At 31.3% G+C, this 26,431-nt stretch overlaps 2 protein-coding genes, 1 long non-coding RNA gene and 1 pseudogene across 6 annotated transcripts; 1 reads left to right on the top strand and 3 right to left on the bottom strand.

The window, feature by feature from the left end:
* Window positions 1–540: 540 nt before the first annotated feature.
* LOC129913624 (angiotensin-converting enzyme-like) lies at window positions 541–2,658 on the top strand (annotated as a pseudogene).
* Window positions 2,659–3,098: 440 nt separating this feature from the next.
* On the bottom strand, window positions 3,099–6,462 carry LOC129913614 (angiotensin-converting enzyme-like). Of its 2 annotated transcripts, none has more exons than XM_055992380.1 (7): window positions 6,412–6,462; window positions 4,810–5,368; window positions 4,382–4,745; window positions 3,756–4,322; window positions 3,553–3,693; window positions 3,313–3,485; window positions 3,099–3,247 (listed from the first exon to the last, which is right to left on the bottom strand). In XM_055992380.1, the coding sequence occupies exons 1-7, from the start codon at window positions 6,445–6,447 to the stop codon at window positions 3,234–3,236; spliced, it is 1,854 nt and encodes a 617-aa protein (XP_055848355.1). In that variant the 5' UTR covers window positions 6,448–6,462; the 3' UTR covers window positions 3,099–3,233. The 2 variants fall into 2 exon arrangements, with proteins under 2 accessions (XP_055848355.1, XP_055848354.1); XM_055992379.1 differs by lacking the exon at window positions 6,412–6,462 and adding an exon at window positions 5,446–5,575.
* A 6,040-nt stretch (window positions 6,463–12,502) lies between these two features.
* On the bottom strand, window positions 12,503–13,229 carry LOC129913625 (uncharacterized). Of its 3 annotated transcripts, none has more exons than XR_008772074.1 (3): window positions 12,998–13,229; window positions 12,791–12,925; window positions 12,503–12,727 (listed from the first exon to the last, which is right to left on the bottom strand). It is a non-coding gene; the product is annotated as an uncharacterized LOC129913625 (long non-coding RNA). The 3 variants fall into 3 exon arrangements; XR_008772073.1 differs by having other exon boundaries at window positions 13,054–13,229; XR_008772072.1 differs by lacking the exon at window positions 12,998–13,229 and having other exon boundaries at window positions 12,791–12,991.
* A 3,175-nt stretch (window positions 13,230–16,404) lies between these two features.
* Window positions 16,405–24,400, bottom strand: LOC129913611 (angiotensin-converting enzyme-related protein-like). Its single transcript, XM_055992375.1, has 7 exons — window positions 23,460–24,400; window positions 20,559–20,922; window positions 19,898–20,246; window positions 17,104–17,318; window positions 16,893–17,033; window positions 16,660–16,832; window positions 16,405–16,598 (listed from the first exon to the last, which is right to left on the bottom strand). The coding sequence occupies exons 1-7, from the start codon at window positions 24,073–24,075 to the stop codon at window positions 16,582–16,584; spliced, it is 1,875 nt and encodes a 624-aa protein (XP_055848350.1). The 5' UTR covers window positions 24,076–24,400; the 3' UTR covers window positions 16,405–16,581.
* Window positions 24,401–26,431: the final 2,031 nt, after the last annotated feature.

Raw genomic sequence — 26,431 nt, 5'->3', positions numbered from 1 at the left:
AGTTTTATTTAAGTACATAAATTATTAATATGTTTGTGTTTATCTAAGTGATGTGTTTTAATGTTTAGTTATGTTATTAAGTGTTTAATTATCTCTATAGATATAATACAAATGTATGTAGTGTTTATTTTTTTATGATCTATGATATCTTTATTAAATGCTCCACAATGTATATCATTAGTTTCGGGGTTAAGTATCGCAAACTTCTTCTGCAAACAGAAATAAAGTTAAGAAAACATCTGAAATAACACCAAACTGCCAAAAAGTTATGATCTATAAATTATATTAAATTATCATCACCTAAAAGGCTTAATGCTATAGTCACTCTCTAAATAAGACAACAGTATTTATACAGCTTGAATAACGTAGCACATCTGAGAGTTTAAAATGGTATCGTTTTCTATGATACAAGATCTTAAATTCATTCCTATTCTCTACTTCGTAGAACAATGAAGTTACTCCTTTTATTTTTACAAATTCTAAAGGTAAAACTTATATCTATTTGTAATTTGAATAACTTTTTTTCTAAAACTTAGCTCCAAGCTGAAACAAATATTTCTTCGGAAAATTCTGAAGAAAAAGCAGCTAAATACCTTCAAGATGTCAACGTTAATTTGAATAAACAGATGAATCTTGAAGCTGTTGCTAGTTGGGCCTACGAATCTAATATAACCAATGCAAATGAGCGAATGCAAAATGAAGTTTCTGCCAAGACAGCAAAATTAATGAAAGAAATAGCTAAGAATTTGAAAAAATATGATCCGAAAAACTTTCGTGATGCCGATTTGAAAAGACAGTTTAAGAAATTAGGAGAATTAGACTATTATGTACTTTCCGAAAAAGATTACGATGAAATTACATCTACTATATCGATGATGTCTTCAAACTATGCAAAGGTTAAAGTTTGCAGCTATACAAATAGCACGAATTGTGAATTGCAATTAGAACCAGAATTGGAAGAAATTTTTACAACAAGTCGAGATCCTGAGGAATTGGCTTACTATTGGAAAAATTGGTATGACAAAGCTGGTACACCAACTAGAAAAAGTTTTGATAAATATGTTGAACTTAATACAAAAGCTGCTAAATTGAACAGTAAGTAAGAAGACAAAAATATAACAACTCAGTTTCTTATAATTTTTCTTGAAAGATTTCACATCCGGGGCAGAAGTTTGGTTGGATGAATACGAGGACGAAACTATAGAACAACAACTTGAAGACATTTATTCCGAAATTCGTCCACTCTACGAACAGATTCATGGTTATGTCCGCTGGCGTTTACGACAGGTCTATGGAGAGTCAGTTGTTTCAGAGAAAGGGCCTATTCCAATGCATTTACTTGGTAATATGTGGGCTCAAACCTGGGAAGGAATAGGAAGTATCATTTTACCTTTTCCCGATAAGCCCATAATAGATGTTACTGACGAAATGGTTCGTCAGGGATATACTCCAAAGAAAATGTTCGAATTAGCTGATGAATTCTTCCAGTCCCTGAATTTAAAGAAACTTCCAGAGTAAGTCTTTTCAATATGACCCTGACCCTTTAAGTTTTCTTTATAACACTGTGTTTGTAGAACATTTTGGAATAAGAGTATAATTGAAAAACCAACTGATGGTCGTGATTTGGTCTGCCATGCCAGTGCCTGGGATTTTTTTTCAAAACAACGATTTTCGCATTAAACAATGCACCCGAGTTACTCAAGAACACTTGGCAATAATTCATCATGAGCAAGGACATATCCAATACTTTATGCAATACCAGCATCTTCCTAATGTTTATCGAACTGGTGCAAATCCAGCTTTCCATGAAGCTGTTGGTGATGTTTTGGCTCTATCGTTTTCAACACCGAAACATTTGGAGAGAATTGGGCTTCTTAAGAATTATACGATGGATGAAGAATCTCGTTTGAATAAGTTGTTCTTGACAGCTTTGGATAAAATTGTATTCTTACCATTTGCATTCACAATGGACAAATATCGATGGGCTCTATTCAGAGGACAAGTCAAGAGTTCAAATTGGAATTGTGCCTTCTGGAAGTTAAGGGAAGAATACTCTGGTATCGAGCCTCCAATTGTAAGAACCGAAAAGGATTTCGATGCTCCAGCTAAATATCATGTTTCTGCTGATATAGAGTATCTAAGGTTAGTGTTGATTGAGAGTTTCTTGAATATTTATTACCTAATTGTTCGATTTTAATCAACAGATATCTTGTGTCCTTTATAATTCAATTTCAATTCTACAAATCAGCTTGTATTAAAGCTGGTCAATATGATCCCACAAATCCTGAATTTCCATTGGATAATTGTGATTTTTATTTAAGTGCAGAAGCTGGTAAAGCTTTTGAGTGAGTTTTTCAAAAAATTTATTTTGAAATTTATTGAAATCAAATTTTGTATGATTTTTAGAAAAATGTTATCAATGGGTGCTTCTAAGCCATGGCCCGATGCAATGGAAGCATTTACTGGCGAACGAAAAATGACTGGCAAAGCAATAGCTGAATATTTTGAACCATTAAGAGTTTGGCTTGAAGCAGAAAATAATAAGAACAAAGTTCATATTGGTTGGAGCAAATCTGATAGTAAGTGTTTACTTAGTCGTAGATAAGTATTATTATCGTTTTCTATTATTTCTTCCAGAATGTCAATCGGATTAGAAAATTGAGGGATAAGTTTGTAAACAAAATTTTCTTTTGTCCAAAAGCTTATGTTCAATTTGTATATTTTTATGACAACTTTTGGTTTTTGAAGAAAATTTAATTCGTTATACACTGGAAGTGTCTAAGTTATTTTAAAATATGCAATATTTTCAAAAATATAGACATGAACTTGTTCTAATGATAAAAAATGCCTTCAGTGTTTTTTTTCACTAAAATTATAGAAATATTTATTTTGTTATTTTGATTTGTTTACGAAATTTGAGAAAATATAAAAAACTATTTTTAAAATTAAAAGAATTTTTGGAATTTCTTAATATAATAAATAAATTTTGAAAAAATAATTTTTGTATCAAAAAAAATTCGAACATTTATTAAAAACCTTTAAATAAGCTTTTTAACTTTTTTTTTAAATTTTAAGCAATAAATCCTTGAAAAGAAAATTAAATTACGTAGGTACTGTTTTAAAATTATTTTACTTTGTCTGTAAGTTTTTGAAATTGTCCTTTAAAAAAAAAAAAATTAAATTCTAATAAAAATAAATTAATTTTGGTAATGTCATTCTTCGTAATTGTCATCTTATGCTACGCACTCTGAAAGTAAAATTAAAAACACATTAAAAAGTACAAAATCATAATGAAAATTTGTTCAAACATACTGTCAGATTTGTTCCATCCAATATAAACGTTATTTTTAACATTTTCAGCTTCTAACCAAATTCTTAAAGGTTCAAAATATTCAGCTATAGCTTTACCACTCATTATACGTTCACCATTGAATGCTTCCATTGCATCAGGCCATGGCTTTGAAGCTCCCAATGAAAGCATATTTCTGTAAAAATTTATTTATTAACTTTCTGTGAAAGCTTACAAAAATTTAAAAAAAAAAAAAAGCTTACTCAAAAGCCTTTCCAGCTTCGGCACTTCCATAGAAATCACAATTATCAAGTGGAAGTTCTGGATTCTTTGGGTCATATTGTCCAGCTTTAATACAAGCTGATTTGTAAAATTGGAATTGAATGATGAAGGATACAAGATATCTAAAAATATACAACAAAATAATCAGTAAACTTTCGAGACCAATTTAGGACTTCCAACTCACCTCAAGTATTCCACATCAGCAGAAACATGATATTTAGCAGGAGCATCAAAGTCTTTTTCACTCCTCACAACTGGTGGTTCAATACCTGAGTACTCTTCTCTCAATTTCCAAAAAGCACAATTCATATTCTCAGGTTTAACTTCTCCACGGAATAATGACCAACGATATTTGTCCATTGTAAAGGCAAATGGTAAAAATACAATTTTGTCCAAAGCTGTCAAAAACAACTTATTGATTCTAGCTTCTTTGTCCATTTTATAGTCCTTCAATAAACCAATCTTTTCCAAATGTCTTGGTGTTGAGACCGACAGAGATAAGACATCACCAACAGCTTCATGGAATCCAGGATTTGCACCAGTTCGATAAACATGAGGAAGATGTGCATATTGTAAAAAGTATTGAATGTGTCCTTGTTCGTGGTGAACTGTAAATAGTTGATCCATGGTAACTCGTGTGCATTGTTTAATTCGAACATCGCTGTTTAGATAGAAATCCCAAGCACTGGCGTGACAGATCAAATCACGGCCATCGGTTGGTTTTTCGATAATACTCTTCTCCCAGAATGTCCTGAAAGTATGCAATTAGATTTGAAAAATCTGCAAAAAGGGTAGAAGAAAGGTTCTCACTGTGGTAATTTCTTAAGATTCAAAGACTGGAAGAATTGATCACCCATTTCGAACATTTTCTTTGCGGTATAACCCTGACGAACCATTTCATCAGTCACATCGATTAAAGGTTTTTCAGGGAATGGAGTCAAAATGCTAGCAACTTCACCCCAAGTTTGTCCCCACATATTACCCAACAGATGCATTGGAATTGGTCCCTTCTCTGAGACAACTTTTTCACCATACACCTGCCTCAAACGCGATCGAACATATCCATGGATTTGTTCATAAAGGGGACGAATTTCACCATAGATAGCTTCAAGTTGTTGTTCCATAGTGTCATCTTCGTACTCAGATAACCAGGCTTCAGCTCCAGAAGTGAAATCTGTGATACAAAAACAAATCGTTATTCGTTGGAAAACATACCTTTTTTTTCAAAATTAACTCACTGTTCAACTTGGCTGCTTGTAAATTAAGCTCCAAATACCTCATATAACTATCTTTAACTGCTGTACCAGCCTTATCATACCACATTTGCCAATAATACTTTAATTCCTCAGGATCACGACTCTTTGGCAATAAATCCTCAATTTCCGGTTCCAATTGCATATTGCATTTGGTTTGATCTTTATAATTACAAATTTTAATTTTTGCATAATTTGATTCCATTTTCGATAAAACTGACAAAAGTTCATCGTAGTCTTTTTCTGGCAAAGCTGCATAGCCCAATTTCGTAAGCATTTTGAATTGTCTTCTCAAATCGGCATCATCAAATCGTTGCCATTCGAATTTCTTACAATCGGCAGCAATTTTTTTCATAAATTTTGCTCTCTCAGCCGAAGCTTTATTGCGAGCTTTTTCATTGGCATCGGTAATATTCGAATCGAAAGCCCATGAAGCTAAGGTTTCGATATTAACCATGTTGTTTATTTCGTTATTGACATTTTCAAGATATGTTGCTGCATCAAGTTCGGCACGTGTACGTTCAGCATTTGATGCATGAAACAGCTTTTTATAGAAGTAGATAAACATTTTTGAAACTTGTAGGTTTGTGACTTGGTTAGAAAAAAAAAATAACAACTTACCACCAAAGCTCCTATGAGAAGCAGGAATATGTTCATTTTTTCTTAAGTACCAAACCAATGTTGTCTGGAAAAAAATTTAAAAACTTTTTAATTCATCCGAAGTTTAAAGCTGTGTTATATATGTAGTGCGATAAAAACTATTCGCTAATAAATAAGTAGTCCTAATATGTTTGGTAGCCTAAAAACTCCTGGTACAAGCAAATGCAAAACCACCAGCATTCAGTTGGCCTTAGAAATGGAACAATACAAAACCGGGAGGCTTGCCGCCGATTTCTGAGGTCAACCCGGCGAACCCCACAGGCGGATCACTAGTGTGAAGCAGTTACGTGGGATAGTTATGATCCCCTCGACATCGAGATCATAACAGCGCCGAGAAAAAGGAAGAAGAAGAATATGTTTGGTAGCCCTTTGGCTACTATGTTTGGTAGCCCTTTGACCATTGTATATTATATAATTCTACTTCTACTATATACAATGGTTTGACGTTGCTGCCAAATAAGTCTTCTCTCATCGATGTCCAACTGAGCTAAAATAAAATATAGTCAAGCGGCAACGTGGATTTTGGCTTCAAGTCAAACCAGTTAGCAGTAATTTTAATTCCTAAAAATAACAATCAACAGGAAATCTGATATTTTGATGACTGTCTTTACAAAGTACAAGCTTACCTATTACCTTTTTTCATTGGTTGTATTTAGTTGACGGTTTTTGAAGTGAAAACTTCTTTAGTATCGTAGTGATTTGAAACAAGATGAAACGAAAAAGCGACACGAAAAATCAATTGATCATAACTTTTTTGTTTTAATAGATAGATCAATGAAATTTATACAGTAGATAAATTATGATTGTGCAATTTCAATTAATTTCATATTCAAAATTCTGAGATAACGGTGAAAAGATGTTCTTTTTCTAAACACGTTATATCTTTTGATCAAGAGCACATAACAAATTTACAAAATAACAACTTACCACCAAAGCTCCTATGAGAAGCAGGAATATGTTCATTTTTTCTTAAGTACCAAACCAATGTTGTCTGGAAAAAAATTTAAAAACTTTTTAATTCATCCGAAGTTTAAAGCTGTGTTATATATGTAGTGCGATAAAAACTATTCGCTAATAAATAAGTAGTCCTAATATGTTTGGTAGCCTAAAAACTCCTGGTACAAGCAAATGCAAAACCACCAGCATTCAGTTGGCCTTAGAAATGGAACAATACAAAACCGGGAGGCTTGCCGCCGATTTCTGAGGTCAACCCGGCGAACCCCACAGGCGGATCACTAGTGTGAAGCAGTTACGTGGGATAGTTATGATCCCCTCGACATCGAGATCATAACAGCGCCGAGAAAAAGGAAGAAGAAGAATATGTTTGGTAGCCCTTTGGCTACTATGTTTGGTAGCCCTTTGACCATTGTATATTATATAATTCTACTTCTACTATATACAATGGTTTGACGTTGCTGCCAAATAAGTCTTCTCTCATCGATGTCCAACTGAGCTAAAATAAAATATAGTCAAGCGGCAACGTGGATTTTGGCTTCAAGTCAAACCAGTTAGCAGTAATTTTAATTCCTAAAAATAACAATCAACAGGAAATCTGATATTTTGATGACTGTCTTTACAAAGTACAAGCTTACCTATTACCTTTTTTCATTGGTTGTATTTAGTTGACGGTTTTTGAAGTGAAAACTTCTTTAGTATCGTAGTGATTTGAAACAAGATGAAACGAAAAAGCGACACGAAAAATCAATTGATCATAACTTTTTTGTTTTAATAGATAGATCAATGAAATTTATACAGTAGATAAATTATGATTGTGCAATTTCAATTAATTTCATATTCAAAATTCTGAGATAACGGTGAAAAGATGTTCTTTTTCTAAACACGTTATATCTTTTGATCAAGAGCACATAACAAATTTATTTATATTTAATACGCATGCTGACAATATTACCTTTCATTTAATATATCACACATAACGGTACGTGCTCTACAAGTTATATAATCTTTAATTGAAAAACTTGAAAAATACCTCAAAACACCTGTGAAGATTTGTTGCCGATGACCAGCCAGCAGTAGAGGGAGTACCGTAATCTCAGTTTGAAATTTCGACATGGTTGGCTTTAAAAAATTCTTACTTTTTTGTAGGCATGGTAGAAATATGATTAAAGCGTAATATAAAAGGTGAAATAATAATGATATAAAATTTATTATAGGTTTTCTTTTAAAAACTGGATGTTAGAAGAGAAAAGAGATTGATTGTTTTGCTTTTGTTATGAAAACTAATTGGGTTAAAAAAAACTCTAGCTCTTTTTGTAGATGTTGTATAGACATGGTCGATATAAATATTTTAAGCTGAAACAATAAGCTTTCAGATGGTATAAAATTTATTGTAGGTTGTCATATAAAAAAAAGTGATGGAATAAAAAAAAGTTATATTTTTTCGATTTTTTTTTTTTAATGATTTTTAAGGTTTCACTTCAACCACGTGTGAATTGCACACATGATTTTTTTTTCATAATAGTGTTTTTTTGTTTTGTTTTAATTGAATTGAACTGATTTGGAATATTATTTCAAACTACTTAATGCAGTGTAAATTTGTCTTATAAATTTATTACCTGCAGTAAACCAAAAACTCAAGTTCTTAAAGTTATGATGTCTTCATATGAATTAACTTTTGACCTGTATAATGTAGTAGATTTCGAATGTTATCCGTGAGTGGATGGAGTATTTTGAAAGAAAATTCCTTAGCCGTTCGCGGTATTCTGCTTCCTTGGAGTATCTTAACTCACGGCATCCAAAAATATATAAGGATTAGGAACACATTTCATTGCAAATATATGAAACACACTAAATGATGTCAACATGCTATTTCACACACACTTAAGAACATTACTTGATTCTTTTTATAAATATTTTATTTGAAAAATAAAAAAGTTGATATGTAATTTTAAAGCTATTACGTATAAAAACAAATAAAAAAATAAATCTTCCGTTTTTGAAAAAGAAAAAGTTTAAATATTTTTAAAAATCCAAAAAAATGCAGTTTTTTGACAATTTGACTGAAACTGATGGTTTATGAACTATGAGCAAAAAAACTAATATTCTCGATAATTAAAATTTTTTGAAATAACGATATCATTAAAGATCATTGAGAGAAAGATACGTGTCAAAATTTCTTTTGTAGAGAATTATATGATCTACAAGTTGCAAAAAGGGGTAAATCTAACGAAAAATCCAGATCTACAAATTTGATCTTAAATCAAAAATAAATCAAGTTATTTTGGTAAATGGAATTCAATAACAGGGGAAATTTGTATTTTGACAGATTAAGATCGAAAATCAATAAATTTTTTTACCTATGGAAAACCACATAAGTCCAATTAATTTTTTTTTTAAACCGACTCTTTGACTTAAAAATGATTTTTGTAAAAAATAAAATGCACGACTGGGGCCGCACGTACTTGCTCTTATGATAAAAGTAGCTTTTATGTCAAAGATTTAAAAAAAAAATATATTGAATTAGTTAAAATTTGATTTTTTTAAGGAATTTCATAAGAAATGACAAAATACGAAATTATTTTTTTTTAGTTTTTCTTACGCCATATTTTTGTTACTCGTGTTTTTTTGACAAAAACAAAAAACGCAATTAGCTACATATATTAAAATCACTTAAAGCATTATGTATATCAAATTTAGTCTAGAAAATTGTAATAACTCATTAACGGTGTACGGGAAGAGCCGACATCAAAGATTAAAAAAAATGTAAAGTCATATTTCCATTATCCGTATTTTTTGAGAAAAACTAAAAATGCAGTTACGTTAGATTTACGTATAACATTACTTGTGTAAAATTTAATCGAAATCGTTAGAGTCATTTACGAGAAAATTGCAATAACTCCATTAAGATGTACGGGAAGAGCCGACATCCGCGATTTAAAAAAGAGTTAATGTCATATTTTCACTATCCGCATTTTTTGAGAAAAACTAAAACCGCAGTTATGTTAGAACTGCAAACAGCATTACGTATGTTAAATTTAATCAAAATCGTTAGAGCCGTTTTCGAGAAAGTTGCAATAACTCCAAAACTTTGTATGGGAGGTATACGTTTAAAGCGAGATATTAAAAAACAAAAAAAAATAACCTTGGAAATTACAAAAAAATCATCTGTACCAAATTTCAAGAAAATCCCTCAACCCGTTTAGGATGCAGCTTTATGTACAGCTTTTTGTGACGACGCACCGACGCACCGACGCACAGACCGACGGACGTCATGACGAAAACCACTTTTTCGGACTTCTCCATCATCGTAATGTTAGTTTTGATTAAAACCTCGAATTTTTTTTTTTACACGAAACCAATACTTGCCCTATTGAGCAAGTAAAAAGGGTAAAAATTATGAAAGGTTATTGATGATTTTCGCCCAACAATTTGAGATTATCAAAACTTTTCGGATCCGCTCCTGTATGTGTTACCAATAATAATTTAAGATTGTATCATTTCATCATTTTTCAAAGAGTCTTGCGAACACTTTTTCGAACAGAACAAATAAAATATAACTATTCATTTTATCGAACTATATGATACAATTAGCATTGATGTATATACCCGCCGATTTCTATATTCATACTAATACCGGTTTAAACCACCTTATTAAACGATTTTGAGAAAAGCTGACTCCACCATGAAATTGATTCAATTAATTTAATTTGTTTCAATTATAATTTACGATAGAGAACAGCTACTTTAAGAATTAGTACATAGCTAGATAATGGATTCATACAAAAATTCGATCACTAGAAGTGTGCCAATATAAAAACTTGTGCAACTCACTACTCGATTTTTAAGCACTGAAACAAAAGGTGCCAAGTGACATACACCAAAGATGTATGGAAACACTGATCATTATTTATGTATTCAATAATAATTCCTAAGCGAAAAAGTTATCATTGTCGTAATTTCATGATAAACAATATCTTAAGGATTACCCTAATTAGTGTGCAAATTAAATTTAAGTAATTAGTTATTTCTTACTTTCAAACAATAAGTTTTTAATTACGTAATACTTCTTTGGAAAGTATTACACTAATTTTGATGGGGGTATTTTTTTTAAATATCTGAGTAAAAAGGTAAAAAATTTTAACTTGATTCAAGAAAATGAAAAACCACAATTTGATATACTTTCTTAGTATCTATACAAATTAATTGTATAAGATGCATTGTTATAAAAAAAAAAAAAAATGTTTACTATATTCCCCGCAACATGTTTGAACGCCATTTTTGGACTTTTTTAGCAATATGGAACACAAAACACTTCCACTCAATAAAACAGAGTTGACGAACAGTTGAAACTGATTTGAATGCATTTGGTAATGTAACTGCACAGTAACAAATAGTCTGAGTGCCAGATCCGCTGGGCACAACTAAACTTTGAAGAAAAAAAATGTTACACATACGCCACAGTGACCGTTCACGTTTACACTTTAAAAATTGATAGAAAATCTTTCTGTTCAAGACAAGTTAGTTTTAACGTTCAATAATTATAGAGTTTAAGTTCAACTTAATTTGAACTTAAACTCTGAATTTAATTTGAAAGAAACGCGAATTCAAAGTTTTCTTTTATATTGTTAAAGTTGAAATGAAACACACTTTTGACCCATTCACTCGGTTAATGAGTTGTAAATGCTCCATTTTTTTTTTTTTTTTTTTAATTAAAATGATTCTTTGTGTTACCACCAAACAGTGGTGTAGTTGAATTACAAAACAAACATACAAATTCAAAAACGATTTACTTTATCAAAGTTCACCCCCAAAAAAGGATTTTTTCAGGTCAAAAATTCACACGGAATAAATATTAAAAAGGTCAACAAAAATGCAAGACATCCTGCAGTAAAATTCTATTTGTTTTTTTTTTTCACTATTAGAATGCTGGTCTTATACTTTTTCCAGTTTAAATATTGATAAAAGATTTTTAAGTATTATGTTGTCATGGAACGATCAAAATAAACTTCTCAAATACCGACTAAAATAACGACCTCTAGCTTAGTCTAAAATAAATAGAAATGCTCCAACTTTGTATTAAAAAAATAACTTGCTAAATAAAGAAAAAGAAACGACTTTGCGGTTATTAAAATGTCTTGATGTTGTTAATTCAATTAAGTGTTTTTGAGTAGGTACGTACTGCATTTAGATTTACCTTCATCTTATACAATTGAATTACGAAAAATACTAGCACTTGGAATGAAAAACTTTTCGTGTAATTTTGAGAGATGAATTGTTTATTTCACTTACTTGTTTTGCATACACATAAACAAAGCTTAAACCTTTCAGTCACGCAATTTTCTTTTTTTTAATTCACAATTATGTACTTTGTCATTGTTACAGGTTTTAAATGGCAAAAACGTGATACAAGCTTTGGATTTCTACCAAAAATATTTTGTTGCAAGGAATTGAAACAATCGATTAAATTTTAAATTAAATCGATAAATTAAATTGGAAATGCTTAAAAACAAAAACATTAAAATAACCGAAGATAGTATGAATTTAACATAACTAACCACTTGAAAAAATCTTTGGATATAACCTGCAAATTAACTTTAAGGCTGGTCACGGTCACAAACCGGCCAAACGTAGCTATGTAAACTACTTGCCGTTGTATAACATTAAAAATGTACTCATTAACTGTTTGGTCTTTGTGAAAATTTCAACAAATTACCGGTAAACTTAACTAAGTACAATCTTTTTTATCAAATGATCAAGTTTATGCAACTTATTTGTGCACTTAATCTCAGTCTCGAGAAATCAAGATTCAAGAAACAAGAATTGCACTCATAACATCATAACAAAAAAAACAAAAACAAACAAACACTACAAGTGATTTTTTCCCATAAAAGCAAAAGCCTTTAAGTTTAACCAGAATTTTAAAATCTAAGCCAAATGTTTTTCACTGTTTACTTAATTTGGTAGCTTTTTCTTTAATTATAAAATTATTTTGGCCAGTTTACATTTTAATTTGATTTTTTTAAACTTGTGAAATCCAGAAGGTATTCAAGAAGTTACTTACCTTAAAAAACTTTTCAGAACGAAAAAGTTCTTGACTTAACTGTTAGGAACGAAGCTTCACACTAAAGTTGATGGCTCAACTGGAGGTGGTTTTTATTACTTTGGAGACAACTCGTTTAAGCCGGCAGCAAAGTCGTTGACGGCTGTAAACTTGTGATGACGTTTTTTTTTTCACTTTCCCCGTTTCTTGAGTTCTTTGATCTTCTTCTGATATAACCTCTTAAAACTATTTATGGAAAGTTTTTTTTTTTTTTATTGTATCACAATAAGAAGGATTGAAAACGGATACCTGGCTGGATTATATCGATATCATAAAAATTTCAATTTAATAACAATAAATTACTGAACACTTATTAATATCGACGACGGACGCGGACAACAAAAATTTTGATGGGAATTGTGTGTGCTCTGCGGCTTAACCCATCTGAAAGAGTAAACAATGATTGATTGGAAGACGCATTAAAGCTTAGCCAAGTATAGGTATTATAGAGCTCACTATACAATATAGCGTCTATGCGACTGATTGTTTCTGAGTAAAAAGTAAATATTTACTTGAACGTTATTCTCTTTGGAACTGATGTATCAGACGATGGTAGTTGGAGGTGGTGTTTGGGGATGGATAAGTAGGAGAGAGTCATGATCGGTATATTTAATTGTAACGAGCTCTTTAGAGATTTATGGATCAGAGGTCTGTGGCTTTGTGACTTTTTAGTAGGTATAGCAAAGCTGCTGATATATTGTGATGGGACGTGAGGGGTTTTTTTTTTTTTGAAGAGGTGCTTATATTGGCATGAATTCGCAAGGTTGAGTCTGGGCTGTTCAATAATCTATGAGTGAACAGTGCATATATTTGGATTTGGAGCTTTAGTTGAAAATTTCACTTTATGGTATAGAAAAAAAAATATCCAAAACTAAGTGCATATTCAGTTAGAGGTTAGAGATCACTAATTCCTTAAATGTTTTGCCATTTTAACACCTTCATTGTGTTTATCAGTTAAAAGTACAAGAAATACACAACAAAGCCTAATTTAAACTTTACGCTCACTGTGGCGTATGTGTAACAAGTTTTTGTTGGTTAAAAAAAAAATGTTTTTTTAAACTAACATTTAAACACTGACACTTTGCAGTGGTCAGTAAAAATTGTATACATATATTATGTGAAGTGCTAGTCTTTGGTGACTTTAAGGGTAAGGACTTGAGATTAAATCTAAAACAAATTTTTAAAAATGTTTCAGTTGTAGTGCCTTTTAGTTAGGTCTAGTTGCATGATGACAAAACATTTTTAAGTATACATTATATATTTTTGGGTAATATTCTTAACTGTAAAACGGATTCTTTAATTTTCTTGATAAGGTTATCATTAAAAACGCCAAAAACAAATTAGTACAAAATAATAAAATAGTTCTTTGCTCTAACAGATTCTAACAAGTTCTCGAGCCTTTTAAAAAAGTTAAAGCACTCATAACAATGATCCCCCGAATTTTTTGTCTCTTGCACTGCATCCAACAAGAACATTGGGCTTATATTTGCTAGAAAAAACACCTTAGTTTTAGAGTTGTTAAAGAAAACGAGCAGCAATACTTGATATTATTAGATTAACCACTGTTATAGCTTAATGTCCTTCAAGTAAACTAACATTTTTTCATCAATAAGTTCAATATTTAGTAACAAAACCAGTTCTTTAAGAAATGCGTCACGTAATAAAATACATAATTAATTAGACAACCTAATGACCATCTTTAAAGTCAAATATCAATTTTACAGACAGAATTGTTTGGCAATTATATTCCTTAATACGAATAAAGCGTCACGTGTCGGACACTTAAGCTAACTTGCATTTATGTCTTAAGCAAAAATGAACGGTTCTATAGGATCCATCGTACGGTCACCATTTTGTTAAAAATACATCCCAAAAAGCTTGAATTTATTTGATTAACTTCTAGCTAAAAAATATTCTGGATAAAAATGTGTTTTTTTCAGCATTTAATTGTTTATGTTTATCCCCCCTCGTAAGTGCAAGGTATTCACTTTGAAACTAGACTCAAGGCTTTTTTTAGTTCTTATTATTCTTAGAATGTCTTATCAAAATTTTCCCTGGATATTATAACCAGACTTTCATGTTTCAATACTACTTTATTAAGATTATTACATTAATTTTATTAAGTTAAGCTAACACTTAAGTATCTTTTTAGTGCTAAACCATTGTTTGAACTTGAACTGAAGCCATGATCACAGTATGGACTGTTTATGTATTCAAAGTAGGGCAACGGTTTATTAAAATTCCGCTCTGCTTTTTGGTAAACAATATTTTTTGCTAACCATTAAATTTGCATGTAAAATGTTAATAGGATTAAAGAAGTCCCTATTCAAATAATGGATTAAAAATTGATTTTAGACATAAAAAAAATACTGTGGAGAGTTTTATTTATTATTATTTAAAGTCACCATTTACGTAGACAAATTATCTTATGTCCAATATTTAGCAGAACAAATTATGGTTTAAATAGTCCCTTAAATCAACTGACTTCAGTCTTCAACAGATACAATTTTATAATTTCTTTATTTAATGTTAATTTTAAGAGCAAGAATTTCAAACAAAGTTTCTTTAATACACAATTTTAATGTACATATATGTATGTAATATTGTATTGAATGTTTTTTTAGTATATAAATTTAATATTACGATGTAACGTAACGTTAGTATTTAACGAATTAAATAAATAAAAATGTAAAGCACTTTTCTCATTTGATTCAACTTTAAGTTATTATGGGTTTTAGTCAAACTAATAATTTTACTCATGTGGTGGGGATTAATTTAAGAGCAGTGTAATGTTTCAATTTTTTCGTTATTTTCTTGCAAAGCTTTCAAGAACTCAATAAGTTGTGGAGAACTTATTCACAAAGTAATTTAATTTTCTTATAGAAAATATTTTCATAGAAGATGGAATAAGAATAATTTCTGAAAAGCTTATCGTCGGTGAAACCAGAAAAATGTGTAACTCCATTTTAGCAAATTTTATAGGAGAGCAAAAAAACAAAATCGTTTTGAAGGCATTTGTATGAGTTTTCATTTTCTAATAAAATAAAAACTATATTGAATTAAAAACTATGAACTTTAAGGGGATTCTGAGTTTTGGAACGGTAGATATAAGGTTTGTCTAACAGATGGCATTCAAATCTCAAATTTGGAGTTACACACTTTTCTGGTTTCACCGACGTTATGTGTTTATACTCAATACTTTTAAAATTATTCATAGTTTTACATATCACACTGCATGTTTGCTATTAAGCAAACATAATTTTAATTTTTAAAGAACGAAATAAAATAAAATATTAAACTTCTTGTTTTTCTTAACTCATCCGGTATACTTTGAGTCTCCTTTATTTTTATTTGAAAGGATTTTGTATTTTCGTTTATTTATTAAAAATGACAAAAAGGAGATGAATATTTTGTTCCATTTCGATTTTGGTGTGTTGGCACCTAGGCCATAGTTGTAACTCACATTATTTGTACGTTTTCGACGTTCACTGTCCCGTATACGTGTTTTAATTTATTATTTATTTATGTTTCATACAATTAGGAAATTTTAAAAAAAATTCAAAGTTCAAAGTCCCCTAAAAATCTCTCCAAAAACTTTAGTTTCCTGGAATAAATCAGCGGCATTCCCGAGGTAAAATCACTAACAATTCAGTTTTTACCGAGCCAAAAAAGATTGGTATTATAATCTTCCATTCCTGATACCAATTAATCGATTTTAAAGCAGAACCATTACATTAAAGCATCTATGGGCTATGGCAGGCAAATAAGCTTCTTATTATTAATGAACTTATTTTCGTCACGGACTGATATTTTGACTGGCATAGACGAGTTGGAGTAAAAATGATAACCTTTAAAACAAAATATTCAGATTGTTTTTTAATTTAATTCAAAACCAATAAGAGAGACAAAAAAAAAGTATATCTAAAAATACATTCGAGTACTTAATTGCTAAATGAGTATTCGTCAATCTCATTTCTGGACGTTTATAATCTTGTAGTTCTTCTTTTTGAGGTACAATTCTAATTTTATCTCTTTTTTTCTTATGAAGATTTGCATTCTGAAAATGAACAGAATAGTTATTACAAAACTCACGTTTAAATTAATTCAAAAATATTTACTCTGAGTAACTTCCCATCCAAGTGGTATATTTAATCTTTCAATTTCTGCCTTCAACCAAACTCTCAATGGAGCAAAATATTGCAATAAGGCAGTTGGATCCATTTCACGTTTGCCAGTGAATCCTTCAAGGGCATCTTTCCAGTGTTTTAAAGCGCCACTTGAGAGCATTTCCCTGTAAAAGATAAAAGTTGTTTTTTTATTTACTTAATAATAATTTGTTTACAGAACTCACTTAAATGAATTTCCAGCTTCTGCACTTCCATGTACATCACATTGATCTAATGTTAGATTAGGATCGCCTTCAACATATTGACCGGCCTTTTTGCACATAGCTTTGTGGAATTGAAATTGGAAAATATGAGCAGCAAAATATCTTTAAAAGAATGATATAGAAAAAAAATATTATTTTTTAAAAGATTTTCTAAGAATTGAAAAAGAATTACCTTAAGTACTCAACATCAGCACTCACATGATATTTAGCTGGTGGATCAAAATCATTTTCACTACGATCGACTGCTGGTTCGATGCCACCATGTTGGGAACGCATTCTCCAGAATCCACAATTCCAATTGGTTTCATTCAAATCACCACGGAATACTGCGTATCGATATTTGTCCATTGTATAGCCAAATGGCAAGAATGCAACCTTTTTCACGGCCTTGAATAAAAAGAAAAATTTAATAGGTCAACAATAGTTTTAAAAATAGATGATATAAAAAAAAAAATCAGAAATTGATTTGAAAATGTGGGTCTCGCAGTTTTATCTGTTTGGTTCATTTCCAGCTTCAGTTCGAATTGCTGGACGAATTTTCTATAAACTTGTTAGTACCAAGTATCTGCCTTAGAACCTTTTTTTATTTATAATTTTCTTGTATATGATTCGAGAAAAATTTATATAAGTAGTGTTATTATAGCTTTTACATTAAAATTTAGCAATATTTTCAGAAAATAGTTGTATATTCGTCAAAAATTCGATTATAAGCTGCGTTCCTTTGGAAATATTTATCTACTTTTTAGTACTTAAAACTACTTTGATCTACTTTGCTATACTGAAAAAGTAGTTCAAAGCAGCTTTAAGTACTAAAAAGTAGATAAATATTTCCAAAGGAACGCAGCTATAGTTACTAATTACTACGTTTGAAGCAAATATAATATCGAAATAGCTACGAAATAACTAACCAGAGAGTAAACCAAATTCATAACAAGCTGGAAATTTAGTGAGAGTCCGCTAAAATCTAACCAAAGAGTAAAGATTTGTGGCATTTCCTAAACTTTAAACTTTATGTACACAACCCTTAAAATGTCTCGCAGTGAAAAATAAAAACATTCTTAGGCCGTGTGTGAATTGCGTTAAATAGTTAACACCGTGTAAAATTTTTGACACTATTGAGGTTAATAAAAAAAAAAATTCAGCTGTATGGATTATTGTTTAAATTTTTTTCTGCCTTTTTTCTGCCATGATACTCCTTTTTAATAAAAAAAAAAAAAAAACAAAACAAAACCATCTGCAAAAAAAATTTAACTCAAATTTAACCAGGTCCCAGAAAAATTTTACACGGTGTTAACTATTAAACGCAATTCATACACGGCCTTAGTTCCATTAAGATAAGAGAAAAGTTAACTATTTTAGGTCTGAGATGAAGTTTAAAAAAAAAAATGGGATTAAGAGTGTGTTTTGAATGGAATACAAAATAACTTGCATGGTAAAGATGGATATTAGCAATACTTCTTTTATTGAAGTGTACTTTTGCAGCCCGAGAAAAGGTTCATTAGGATGTTTAAGGTTGCATTTTCATGATATAAAACAGTTACCTTTGAGTGATATAGGAAAATAACCGCAAACTGAAACAAACCGATATTGCGAGGAGCTTTTTTTAGTTTAACGTTTTATTGATAAAAAAGAGCATGAAGCGATGAGAATGAGAAGGGGCTAAGCGACATTTTCATTTTTTTTTTTTATTTTTTCCTGCTAACAAATGGGTCAAAAGACAACTTAAATTTTGGTGTTATTACCATTAATTTAGTGTCTTTAGTTTAGAAGTAAACCTTAGATCATTTTTCTAAATCCCTCTCATTTTCATACAACAAGCCATAAACCAAAAACTTTAAACGACGATTACTTAAAACTCGAAATATTTCTTTTAACCCCTTCTCATTCTCAACGCTTCAATTGGAAAAGGATAATGGCCGGAAACACAGCACAAGAGCAGCTAATAATGCATAACGAACTAAAATAAAAGTTGAACTGACTTTAGGAATTACACACGTAAATGTTACTTTTGACATATTTATCCTACAGAAGTGACTTACAGGAACGTTTACCCTAAATACAAACTAACAGCTGCATAAAAAGTTTAAAAAATTTTTTTTTTTTTAATTATACGAATGATGATTTTCAACAGGAATTAATGATATACCAGTATATTTTTATTGAACACTGAGATTTCAAAAATTGTGCTCATATAAGAAAAAAGCTTGAAACGTTTAATAGTAACAGACTCTTCACGATCTTAATTCGAATCTTACAAAAAACTTACGGCAGGAGCAATAAAAATTCGATAAATTCTTCTATCAGTAACTCTTACAGTCGAGTAGGAAAGGGATTTCATTGCTTAATGGCATGATTTGGTAAATATCCACAATGTTGAAAACCAGTTCACCAACAATCATGAGAACTTGTAACAAATGAGTTATATTTCTTCAAGCATACTTAAAATTCCGCGGCCCTTGAATAGATACAAAAATTTAGTTTCTATTGTTTTTTACCTGAAGAAAAACCAGATTTATGGTTTAAGAATTTCAAATAAATTTTTGGACGGTGCTGCAATAGCTCTTGAAAAGACATCAAACAATGGAAGGCTTTAATGCACCTGTCTTAGTTTTAAGTGATTTTTTTTGCTATAAATATTGTCATTTATTTAAAGAAAAGAAGTTGCATTGATTTCAAGCTGAATCATCTATGTATTTCTATATCTATTTGGACTTATTACAACATAGGGTTGTAAAACAGTGAAACTCTAATAAGCAGACACTCATTGTCATGAGGTTTTTAAAAAAGAACTTTGTTTCCGAAAATGGCTTGTTGGTTTCTTGTGAAGAAAACATATTGAAAATTTTTTATTAAGTAATTCCTTTCTTAAAATTAAGAAAGTTTTTTTTTAAATGGCGAATGCCTCGAAAAAAAATTACTAAAGAGTTTTAAAATTTAATGAATCCAATTTAAGTGATGAAACTTACATTCTTAAAGAGTTCATTGATCCTACTCTTTTCATCCAATTCTCCACTCTTGATCAATCCAATTTTGGCTAAATGTTTTGGTGTTGCCACCGACAGTGCAATAACATCACCAACAGCTTCATGGAATCCCGGATTAGGTGCCTGCCTGAATGGAATCGGTTGATGCTGATACTGCAGATAGTATTGAATGTGTCCAAGTTCATGATGAGCAATATACAAATATCTCGTAGTGACTTCTGTACATTGTTTGATCCGAACATCATCGGTTTCATATAGATCCCAAGCACTAGCATGGCATACAACTTCTCGATCAGTTGGTCTCTCTAAGACACTTTCTTTCCAGAAGATTCTGCACAAAAAAAAAAAAAAAAAAAGAAATTCAAATAAAAATGAAAAGGCGCCCAACCAGAGACACAATAACAAAAAAAATGAATGAATCTAAAGGCGGCACACAAGCCGTTTGTGCTTTCGAGAGATAAACCTCAGGAAGGTCAGTTTTTTTCTTGTTTATTTTACTGATTCAGTAATTTAGTTGGCAGATTGTACAACAGTAAAAAGGTTATCAACACGAGGGCACAATCGCGTAATAAAAACTAAACTAAAAACCAACAAAAATAATGATGATGGTATACAATGGAAATGGAAACTAGAGTAAACTTACTCTGGTAACTTTGTCATATTCAGGGATTGGAAGAACTCATCTCCAAGCTGGAATATTTTCACAGGTGTCAATCCTTGCCTCACCATCTCGCTAGTCACATCGACATATGGTTTTTCTGGATATGGAGTGAACAGATCGACGACTTCTTCCCAGCTTTGACCCCACATGTTGCCCAACAGATGCATTGGAATGTTTCCTCGCTCCGCCACGACTTTGTTTCCATAGTGTTCACGAAGCTTATAACGCACATAGCCATGGAGTTCCTTGTAGAATGGCAGGATGAGTTCATAGACTCGATCCAAGTTGTCTTCAAAGTTCTGATCATCGTATTTTTCAATCCAATCCTCGGCATAAGAGTTGAAATCTAGGAAGAAAAAAAAAATAATCACTTAAAAGTTCTATTGAGACCTCATAGTCCGATCAAAATAGACATTCAACGCAGAAATAATTCACATAGAGCTGGAAAATTTGTACAGAGAATTAAAATGTCGATTAAAGTAAAATGTCAAAAGTCCCATGTGTGCATACAAATTTATTCAAATTTAAATTTCCAATGTAGGTTTTTCATATAACTTTGAAACGGGATATTCTACGAGATATCGTTTAGAAGATATCGTGATTTTAAAATGTGTCAAATGTCAAAAATAAAGGTTTTTTGCCTATTACTCTTAAAAGATGAGTGATATCGAAAAGTCGTCTTTGAAAAACTGGTATACAATGTGCTGTCGTTAAAAAAAATTTTGTTTTATTTGGTTAAAACTCAAAAACTGCGAATTTTTGTAGCTACCTTCTAAAATATGAGTTTATTTAAATATATTTTTAACTTACGTCATAGACTATAACGTTTTCTACAAAATAGACTAAGATATGTCTTAGTAACAATTGAGGCGTTCAGTCCATTTGAAATTTCTGTTGAACTTTGAGAAGCTCAGGAACTAATGTCTTTTTTTCATTCTATTTGATGTAAAACAAAACCCTTAATTTTTAAGACATTAACACATCCAACCTATAGAGAATTTGAGTTGACCCATTTATTATTTTGAATGCCTCAATTATCGTTTGAAAGGTTATGCACTCAAAAGAGTGGTAAATATTGAAAATATCGTTTTTTTTTTTCATTTTCGTCAAATGAAGAGCGTTTTTTTTCCAAGACTCAACAAACACCAAAAATGCAAAAATTAAATATTGGTATCAAAATGTTTAAAATGACCTGGCGCACAAGATGACGAAATTAAAAAAATTTAAAAGCTAAGTTTTTATTTAAAAAAATATTAAAGAAAATTGTTTTTCCAAAACTCAACGAAAACAATACAAGATGTATGGAGGTTTTGCAAAACTAAACAACAAAATTGAAGGTTTTTGCCAAACTCAATAAATTTTGCCTGTTGTTCAAAAGAAATATCTTTTTTTAAATATCAAATATTATTATTGTAGTTTTTTCATGGTATGTACATTATGCATAAAAGGTTATAACGTTAGGTAGAAAAAAGTGATCGTTTGGATTTGTTGCATTGAAAAAAAAAGTGGTGTTTTTATGTTAACAATAAGGACAATTCGTTCCAAATTTGAAAATAAAAGTTGAGCCTATCGATTAGCATTGCAAAAAAGAACAACTTCTCGTTTCTACGTTTTGAAAATTTGGTTTTGTATTCAAATGGGAAACAAAAAACCTTCTCCTGAAAAACTTGAAAATAACATTTGTTGAGTTTTGAAAAAACGCTTCTCAAATGGTCAATGTTATCGAAAAAAATTTTCAAATAGCTTATGTGCTCTTTTACATAATTAGGTTCCGTTTTTAATTTTTTATTTCTCAGAGCTGTAATTATTAAAAAAAAAAACAATGTTTTTTAATTTGGACAAAAAAAAAACAGTTTTTCGAACTAAATTCTTCTAAAACGCAGTTTTTGAAATATATATTTTAAATTTATTTTATAGCCATGTTTTCCATAAAAAAGATTAGGATATGCTTAGCTGCCATCGTTTAAAAGATATTAGCTTTCAGAAAGAGGACTATACGTAATAGGGTTCAAGTTGCTAAAATGTTTAGGACTTTTTATATAGAAATTTAGCAAATGTAATTATTGTAGAATGTAGGTACCTATATAAAAACAAAAATTTTAAAACACATAAAAATAGTTTTTCAAAGAATAAAACAACATCTGAAATCAAATTGCCTTCCAAAACCAGTATGCAATTTTATTTGAATTACACATTCGGATGCATTTTTGGAAACAAATAATTCAAAATCGTGTTTTAAAAAACTGATTTTTTATATATAAATTTTTTTTTAAATAAAATTGGAATGCCATTTTGTAGAAATGACTAATCAACATTTAATACCAAAATTTCCAAAAAAAAAAAATCAATGTCCGGTTTTCGAAAATTTGATTTTTCACAAAAAAAAATTTCAAATAATTTTTTCAAAATTTTGTTTTTGGATTAGGTACACTAATATTATATAAATTCTTTTCTAAAAAAAGGTTCGTAGAAATCGAATTAGTAGTGTCGGAGAATCTCGGATTTTACTAAAATCGGTTTATGACAAGTACCGTTATTTTTGGTCCACAAAAATTAATTCCAAAATCCCCTCTGAAGAGTCGCCAAACAACGCTACATACCAAGATTGACATTAATCAGTCCATCCGTTTAGGCTGTAGCTTCGTACACAGACAGACAGACAGACGGACTTCCGGGACCCACTTTTTTGGCATTATCTATCATCTTAGTGTGATGTTTGATTGTTATCTCAACTTTTTTTTTATAAGAATGCATAACTTGTTATATGTATATAGAACCTACATACATACGCAAGTAAAAATCACGTATTCGGCTCTATGCGAATTACTTCTAGGTTTGCCCATTTTTATGTTTATTTTGTCTGGACTAGGTATTAAGACTTACCATTCAATTTGGCAGCTTTACGACTGAGTGTCACATACTTCTTGAAGTTCTCCCTCATTGGAGTTCCAGCTTTGTCATAAAATGCCTTCCAATAGTACTGAAGCTCCTCCGGGTCTCGACTTTCTTTCAATCGCTCTTGGATGTGTGGTTCCAGAGTCAAGTCACATTTCTCTTTGTCCTTGAACGAGCACACCTTCAAAGTGGCATAGTTCTTTTGCATTGCCGAAATGGCACTATGCAATTCCAGATGTTCCTCCTTTGGCAGAACATCAAAGCCAAGCCGAGTGAGAATCTTCACTTGCCTATGGATATTGTCATCCTCCAAATGCTGATAGCCTAGCTCCAGCAGTTCCTCGGCTAGAGCTTTATTAAATGCAGCATTTTGCGCCAAAATTTCATTTTTCTTTTGCATATTCTCGTCGGTGACATTGGTATTGGCAATCCAATCGGCCAGAGTTGCACGATGCGTATGCAAACGCAAAGGTTCGTATTTGCGTTGCAAGAATAACGAAGCTTCGATTTCACGCTTCGAACATGACGAAGCGGCCAAGGTCGAGGATAATGAACCCAAGCCAAGGATTAGGCCAATGACAATGTGTATTATTAATTGATTCATTTTGAAAAGTGAATCCTGATCCTCAACGAACGCAGGCAGAACACAGACTGATTGAAAATCTTGTTTGTTCGGTAGATTCTTGAATTGTAGATTCAAGACGACCGACGACGACAAGTCGTAGTCGCTTTTAACACAAGGTTATCGCTTCTGCTGTTGCTGTTGGTGGTGGAGATGGCTGTACTCTCGCTCGGTACTTAAACAAAAAGAAAAGTTGATAACTACTTGCATGATGAGCGATAAGCCGGTTTAGCGAGTCCCACACACAGCTCCCAGGCTAAATCAATATTTTTTTATTTTTTTTTGTTTTGTTTTTGTTGTAATTTTTATTGAAAATTGATACAAAAATAGGACAAAATAAATGGATGATGGACCATAAAAAAAAAAAAAAACAAAGATGAAAAATAGTTCAAAACAAAAAAAAAAAATTAATTGTAGTCGGCAGTGTAGTGTTTGGGGGCCGTGTTCAAAGGAATTTTCGGGAGGGGTGGTTTACATTGAACTACAAATTCATCGAACATATTTTAGGGGTATCCCTTCAAGCAAGAAAACTGAGTTCAAAAAAAAAATGAGAAAAGGAAAAGAAAGACAAGGCCAACAAGAGCCAAAGCGTCATTTTGTTATTTTTGTTGAAGTGTTTGGTCGCGTCGTGTCTCGTGTCGTTGTTTGTATAATGTTAGTTTATTAATTATAAACAATTTTATTAAATTATAAACAATATGGAAAACAAAAAAGGTATGTTTTATATATCGCTCAAAGTGTTTGGGTTAAAATGTTGTTTCTTCTTGTGTTGTAGATGTAATCTCTAATGATGAAGAAAAATCTAGAAGGTGAAACATGCGATTGGGTATCTAAAAAAACACCAACAACAGCAGCAGCATCAAATGAAATAAAATGAAAAAAAATGTATTGTATTTTAAATTGTATTTATTGTGAAAATTTCGTTTGCCAAAATAAAATAAAAAATAAAACAGTTTCAGTGAAAAAAAAATAAATCTTGTTCTTTTTTTGGTCGCAAATGCGAAATGTCATCCCTTTCTTATTCCTCTTTCTGGTAGGTTTTCGCTGCTCCGGCTCAGGTCCGCCTTCGGCTCCGTTTTCTCGGAATGGAGATTTTCACCACACCAATACATATGCAATCGACTTCGCGGTGATTATAATTTCCATACTAATTTGAGCCGCCTTCGGACCAGTTTCTGATCCGAAGTCGGACTCAGCTCCGCCTCAGGCGGAGCGGATTCGGACCGAGGTCGGACCTGTTTGCTTGAAGGGATGATGGGGAAATTCAAAAATCTATCGCCTTTTTCGACAAGGCACACGGTGGTCTTGAAAACGCGGCAGGTTTTATAAAAATGGACCCCAAAAGTAATGATGCAGATTTGTTCGAAATGATCTCAGGATTCCAAATTTGTAAATTTCAAAATCCTACCTGATCCCTTTTTTGAGTTAAGGCTTGGCCACACCGAAGGGTACATACGGTAGCGGTACGGGTACTTGTATGAAAAAAATTCCAAACTGACACATCAACGTTCAGATGTGGAATTTTTTTCATACAATTACCCGTACCGCTACCGCATGTACCCTTCGGTGTGGCCAAGCCTTTACAGGCATTTTACATATCGTCACCTCAATAAAATATTGTCGTATGTGCAAAATTGAGGTTTCGAGATTTGAATGCAGTTTTGCTAGTTGATTTTTTCTCCTTCGTTCTGTGAAATCCGGTTTTCGATATCTGTATTTTGTCGTATGTGTAGGCTTACAAACATTTTCAGTAGCTTTTTGTCGTAAGTGCACAGAAAACGTGCACATACTACAATTTTTTCATACAAATCAGTAGGGGTATTCACGATCCGGTGTAACAAAAAGGTGTAAAAATGCAAAATTTTGTTTTCTACTACTACAACTACAATAGACAAATTTTGCACCATTGTATTTTATTTTTGCAATAGGGTTGGGGTATAGCAAAAGTGTAAAAGTGTAAAAAAATTGTAGTCTGTATATTTCGTTGTTTTATTTTAAGAAAATGTTACACTTTTGCACTTTTACAACGATACAAGACCATTTGCATCAAATCGAATACCCCTAGTGTTTTTCTTCGTTCGGTAAATAACTAGGGGTATTCACGATCTGGTGCAACAGGCCTAGTAAAAATGTAAAATTTTATTTTTTTACAATAGATCGTGAACGCCCCTCTTCTTATCTAAAGTAAATATTGAAGCATGAATGATGTTTTTTTTTCCTCCACCGTTGCTTCTTCTTTTTTCCATTTTTTATAATTTAATTCTTTGTTTTGTTCGGGTTAATTAATTCTCACTAATTATTTTACATCAAAAGAAACCAAATTACGGGACATGAGTAG

This window comes from Episyrphus balteatus, chromosome 3 (assembly GCF_945859705.1).
Source record: "Episyrphus balteatus chromosome 3, idEpiBalt1.1, whole genome shotgun sequence".
NCBI lineage: Eukaryota > Metazoa > Arthropoda > Insecta > Diptera > Syrphidae > Episyrphus > Episyrphus balteatus.
The sequence above is the reverse complement of the archived record's forward strand: the minus strand, read 5'-3'. Positions and strand labels throughout refer to the sequence as shown.

Excerpts from the sequence above, each read along its gene's own strand:
- LOC129913611 (XM_055992375.1), bottom strand. The coding sequence starts at position 24,075 with ATGAATCAATTAATAATACACATTGTCATTGGCCTAATCCTTGGCTTG. Across the intron at positions 20,923-23,459 it reads TAAAGCTGCCAAATTGAATG|ATTTCAACTCTTATGCCGAG; the intron begins GTAAGTCTTAAT and ends TTTTCTTCCTAG. Across the intron at positions 16,833-16,892 it reads GAAGCTGGAAATTCATTTAA|GGAAATGCTCTCAAGTGGCG; the intron begins GTGAGTTCTGTA and ends TATCTTTTACAG.
- LOC129913614 (XM_055992380.1), bottom strand. The coding sequence starts at position 6,447 with ATGAACATATTCCTGCTTCTCATAGGAGCTTTGGTG. Across the intron at positions 3,694-3,755 it reads GCTGATGTGGAATACTTGAG|ATATCTTGTATCCTTCATCA; the intron begins GTGAGTTGGAAG and ends GTATATTTTTAG. Across the intron at positions 3,486-3,552 it reads GAAGCTGGAAAGGCTTTTGA|AAATATGCTTTCATTGGGAG; the intron begins GTAAGCTTTTTT and ends AAATTTTTACAG.